Source organism: Theropithecus gelada, chromosome X (genome assembly GCF_003255815.1).
Source record: "Theropithecus gelada isolate Dixy chromosome X, Tgel_1.0, whole genome shotgun sequence".
NCBI lineage: Eukaryota > Metazoa > Chordata > Mammalia > Primates > Cercopithecidae > Theropithecus > Theropithecus gelada.
The window spans coordinates 37184673-37190672 of record NC_037689.1 but is presented as its reverse complement, the minus strand read 5'-3'; the positions used below and the strand labels follow the sequence as shown (position 1 = coordinate 37190672).

General features: G+C 39.8%; 1 protein-coding gene across 1 annotated transcript in view; it reads right to left on the bottom strand.

Annotated features, from left to right (window-relative positions):
• Positions 1-132: 132 nt before the first annotated feature.
• BMX (BMX non-receptor tyrosine kinase) overlaps positions 133-6000 on the bottom strand; it is a 45924-nt gene continuing 40056 nt past the window's right edge. The window contains exons 13-14 of the mRNA XM_025371830.1: positions 4390-4547; positions 133-207 (exon numbers count right to left, since the gene is read on the bottom strand). Of these exons, the coding sequence (XP_025227615.1) occupies positions 133-207; positions 4390-4547 (233 nt within the window). The remainder of the gene's footprint in view (positions 208-4389; positions 4548-6000) is intronic.

Genomic DNA, 6000 nt, shown 5'->3' with positions numbered 1-6000 from the left:
AAATAATATACAATACAGAGAACACTATTAAAAACTAGCTAAATTACATTATGCCTTGCTACTTTCCTTAAAATGAATGAAAATGCTGGCCAACATCTATATTCATTCTTATCAGCACTCCTAGTTTCTTCTTCAAGGCTTGTCTTTTTCCCGAAGTGGTTCAATGGAAGACAGGAGTTGCTGAAATGTGGGACGCTTTTCTGGAAGCTAAACAAAAACAACAAAAAAACCAGTGTTTTAGATGATGAAAGTTATGATCAAAGATAAAATATATAAAATATTTACACCTAAGTCCTAAAGCTAGCAACTTTTAAAATGTGGAAACACAATAGACATTTCAATTGAGGTCAGAAATAAGGCAAGGACGCTCACTGTAATTACCACTCTTAACGTTATGTTGAAGGTGTTAACCAATGCAAAACAATTAGAGCCCCGATAATTGGAAAAGAAAAAGTCTCTTTATTTGCAAGCATTTTAGTGTATACCTGGAAAATCTGAGAGTATCAATGTGAGAATCAACTTAAAGAATAAAGGAATTCACTAGGACAGCAGGATATAAAATTAACATACAAAATCAATAGCCTTCACATATACCTACAGTAACCACTTAGAAGTTATCATGGAAGAGAAAACCCCATTTATAAAAACAACACCACCAAAATAAAACACTAAAAAGTCTCCCCCTCTAAAATGAGGACGACTTTAAAACACTGATGAAAAATGCAAATGTAGACTTGACTATATAAAAAAGCATCCCTGGCCAGGCACAGTGGCTCATCCCTGTAATCCCAGGATGCTGAGGTGGGCGGATCACTTGAGGCCAGGAGTTCGAGACCATCCTGACCAACATGGTGAAACCCTGTCTCTACTAAAAATACAAATATTAGCCAGCTGTGGTTGTGCACAACTGTAGACCAAGTTACTTGAGAGGCTGGGACATGAAAATCACTTAAGCCTGGAAGGTGGAGGTTGCAGTAAGCCTAGATCATACCACTGCACTCCAGCCTGAGTGATAGAGCAAGACTCTGTCTAAAAAAAAACCAACCAACCAAACAAACAAACAAAAACAAAAATAAAAACTTCCTTTGTCCTAGACTAGGACAAGTCAGTATCATAAAGATGTCAAATTTTCCAACTTAAAATACAAACTAAATATAATCTCCTCAAAAATATGAATGAGTTTGTTTCAAGCTAAACAAATTGATTCTTTATAGAATTAAAAAATATGTAAAAATGGTGAAGAAATTATAAAGTAAGGTGAGCAATGAGGGCTGCTAGCCTACCTAGTATTCAGACATATTATAAAGTCTCTACAGAATCAGAGCAGCGTGGTGCTAGCATGTGAACAAAGAGACCAGAGAACAGAAGAGGAAGTCTCCAAATAGATTCAAGTACATATGGAAATTTAGTATAATATTAGGGTGGCATTTCACCACCATTAAGGTGGTATCTCATTCCTGGTGATAAGATGGTCTTTTAATAAATAGGGCTGACAACAACAGAATAGTCACATAAGATTACATATTTGGAGCCATATTTGATACCATATACCATAACAAACACAAACTATATTGGAAACATAAATAGAAAAGAATGCAATCATAAAAGTACTAGAGGAAAATCCGGGTAAAAGTCATTATAATTTGGGCATGAGAAAGCCTATCTATGACAATTTCCAGAAGCAATAAAAACAAATATTGATATATTCAGCTATATTAAGAAAAACTTCTGCATGGTCAAAAACAAACAAACAAACAAACAAAAACAAAACCCACCCACCCTCAATCAAATAAAGCTGATAACTTAAAGTATTACTCTCCCTAATTTGTAAAGAGATCTTTAAAACCTGATAGAAAAAAGAAAAAAGACATGGTCTACTAGAAAGTTCCTATTAATCACAACACTTACATCTTCCTCTCAGGACAGTCTTCAGATAACCACAGGGGAAAGAACATTATTCAAAAGTGTGGTAGAAACCTCAGTTAACAGGCAGAAGATGAAACCTTAAGAGCATAGAATACATCTACAAATTGGGGAAGAGGGTGACCCTGGCTGGCTCTTTATAAAGGACCACAGTTTCTCCCTATGGACCAATACTCTCTACAAAATCAACTGTGCCTTAATTATTATTTATTTTAAATTACATTTTTATAGAGCTAGGTAGTACCTGATGCAGAAAAGCAATCACATAAGGAAGCATTTATTTGAAGTTTAACATGAAATCATACAAATAAAATGTATATAAACAAATCCACATTGAGTCATAACACAGATAGCAAAGGACAAAGTAAAAACAAAGAAAACTAATTGGCAGCTACACACAGTTGGACACAACTGTGTCTTGTACACTAGAAAGTCTTTTACAAAGTAATCATCTTAGATCAACAGAAGACCAATCTTCAATGTCGTCCTGCAAGATGGCTTACTTTAACATCTCATCCTATTTTCTCCAATGTTCTCCTTTAGTATGGCTGGCAATTGTTTTGGTGATTGCCACCCCCTCGAGATGCCTTGCCATAAGTGCTCTGTTGGCCACTGTAGTCTGCATATCCCTGTCCATATCCATGGTTCCCATAGTCAACATTTGGGGAAGAAAAAGGTGGGGAAATCTTATATACTGTTCCAAATGCCATAGGGTGGGAAATTACAGAGTGCTCATATTCCAGGTGATAATTTAAGGCTAAGCAAAAAATATTGTTATGTGATGCAATCAGCAACTCTTCCAAAGTGGGACTCTAGGCTCCAGTACAAGAGATTAGAAACTATTTAAGTTGTGTGTGACAATTTATTCTTAGCACCAAGCATACTGCCTGGTGCATAGGTGCTTTGTAAATACATATATACACACACACACAATATTAATAACAGACAAACAGAACTGTGTACCGGGCACTGTCCTAAGGACTTTACAAAGTTAATTCATTCAATCCACACAAAAATCCTATGAGGTAAGTATTACATTACAGGTAAGTATTACAGTACAGTGAAGCATAGAGATAATAGGAGGTTTGTACAAGGTCATATAACTAGTAAGTGATCAAGACAGGATTCAACCCAGGTATTCTGATGCCAGAACCCATAGGCTTAACCATTACACCAATTTGCCTTTTACTAGTGAATGAATGAATGCAGCATTAGGCCCTTTGTCATTGAGGAAGTACCATATAATGATTATGAACATGGGCTCTTAGATTAATGTTCTCAAAAGCCTCCTTTTATCATGTTACTGCTCAAAAGTCTTCAGTGGCTCCTCAATGCCTATAACAACCAAAACTCGCACTCGTCTCCTTGTTATTCACCTTGTAGAACCTGAACCAGACCTACTCTTCCAAACTTATCTCCAGCCCTTCCAACGATAGCACCAACCTATCATGCCATGCTCGTTCCTGCCGCCACACCTTTGCTTGTGCTGTTCTCACCTGGACACCCTTTTACAATGTCTCCACTCACATACTTAGGACATTTCGTAGAGATTTCCTGCTTCAGCTCAGGTACCAATGCATTCAAGAAGCTGCTTTATCTCAGGAAGCTGGTTTCTCTTTCCTCTGAGCTCTTCTTGTGTTAGATTGATGCAAAAGTAATCACGTTTTTTGCCATTGAAAGTTATGGCAAAATCCTTGTCTTTCTAATTCTGGCACATAATTATAAACTGCTAGGTGTTTTCGGTCCCATTGTTGTGTGTGTGTGTGTGTGTGTGTGTGTGTGTGTGTGTGTGTGTGTATAAAGACTTTGAGTTCAGTAAGGGTGCATATGGAGCCTCATACTTCCTTAACAACCTCCATTAGTTCTATGAAGTTAGTGGATGCTTTGCAAATTAATCCCCTGAAACTTCAGCTCCATGTTATCCCCATAAGATACCCTTATCTTCTACCTGAATGGAATGCTTTTATTCAGTGTTTGGGAGGCAGGGGAGAGAAGACGGAATAGTGTCCATTATGTGTTCTCTACGTGTGGTTAGATGTTTTCTGCTACTCATTTTCTACTTGAGGAGCTCCATAGTGTTGCAGTTAAGAACAGGGACCCTGGCACTAGCCAGCCTACCTCTTACTAGCTGTGTGACCTTGGGCAAGTCACTTAACCTTTCTGAGTCTTTGTTTACTCTTCTGTTAGTTTTAGCAATGATAATACTTACCTCAGTGTGTTTCCTGATGCATAAGTAAGTTAATATTTATAGTGTTCTTAGAACACTGCTGGATATAAGTTGTTCAGTACATTGTTTGGCACCTGCATGTTTTAGATTACAAACATTTTAGGGCAGGGGCTGAGAGCCATTTTCTCCTGCTCTGTGCCAGGTGCTTTCCCTCAAAAAAGCTTCATCCCAGTGGTGATGCGGTAATCACCCTGGATGTGCTTGAGACCCCTTCCAGCCCACCCAGAGGATACACTTGCCTCGTGCCAGCAGCTGTACATGATCTGGTAGATGGTGTCCGATGCCAGGTGGGGCCGGTAGAGCCTGTGGCCCTGGGAGACCTTCAGAACCACCTGGGAGTTGTCATACAAGTCATAGGGCTGCTTCCCCAGGCTGAACACTTCCCACATCAGGATCCCTGCACCGCACCAAGAGGTGGCCCAGATAAAAAAGGAAGAGAGCTGTCATCAGAAGGTACAGGGTTTGTGGAGTGAGTTTCACACAACAGGTCAGGAAGGCTATGGGTCAGAGCGAGGGATCCCTGGGAAATGAGTCCCAGCGAAATGAGCAGAGCTTGGAAGGTGAGCCCGTGCCATCGCTTCTGGAGCCTGGGGTTTCTTCCCCATGTTCCCTGATACCTGTACATCTGTGCTTGCTGGAAAACGGGTGAATGGCAAGGGCAGCCACAGAGGAACCGCTTAGGGCCAAGACATAATTCTTGAGCTACTCCTGGGAAGTGGCTGAGATTTCATTCAGCCTCACACAGCCTCACTGCAGCTACCTGTGTAGTGAGCCCCTGCTCCAACCCTTATGAATGAGTGGTTGATGTCCTCACCCTTCTGTCTCTCTGCTTTGGCAGCTGCGTGCAACAATTTCATTGCACAATCAGATTACCTTTCAGTGGAAATTTCAAGAGAAAGTCATTGACAACATTCTCCTTTCTATTGCTGCAGTGGCTCCTAATCTTACATGGGTCGGGGCCCTTTTGGGAATCCGATGAAAGCCACTGGCCACCTTTTAGAAAAGTGAATACACAGCATTTTTTGTGTTCAGTTTCAGAATGTTCACAGTCCCCCAAAACTCATCCAGGAAACTGCAGTCCCCAGGTTAAGAAATCTCGGTTCTGGTCATGGTGGTCAGGAGGGTGGCATTTGGGGTCAGTTAGACATGGCCTTTGAAGTTGACTTCTGTCACTTACAGGCAGGATAAGTTTCTCAACCCCTCTCAGCCTCAGGTTCTCTGTCTATAAAGTGGGGTATTTGCACCTCATGGACTTGCTGTGAGGATGAAATAGGATAAAACACATAGAGCATTTAAAAGAGCACTGAGATGTTTCAAGTGCTCTCTAAATGGTGGCAATTGTGCTGTGCTGGCCAAGGTCAGAAAATTTCAACAATCACCTACTTTCAAATATTTATAATAAAGCAACCTTACAAATTTTATGGCTGCTTTTTTCTTTTAAAACACACAATCTAAAACAACCATCCAAAAGAATGCAGTTTCCTCATAACTTTCTCTTTGAAAGGCTACACACTTATTTCAAACTATCTGTGGGGTTCTATTTTGGGAATTGCTATCAGAGGCCTTGATTCATTTTGGGTATCCTCACTGGGATATACGGTTTAAGAATGAATTTAGTGTTTATAAACAGCTGGAAAATATCTGGGGCCAACTTCTGTGGCATACAGTAAATAATCAAGCTGGGTAATACTATTTTTTTGGTCAAAAACAAGCTGTAATTATTAAATAAGGGCACTGATTTTTTGGCATCATTTATAATTGATGCACGATTATCAAAACTATTTTTTTTTTTAAGACAGTCTCTTGCTGTGTCGCCAAGGCTGGAGTGCAGTGGCACAATCTCAGCTCAT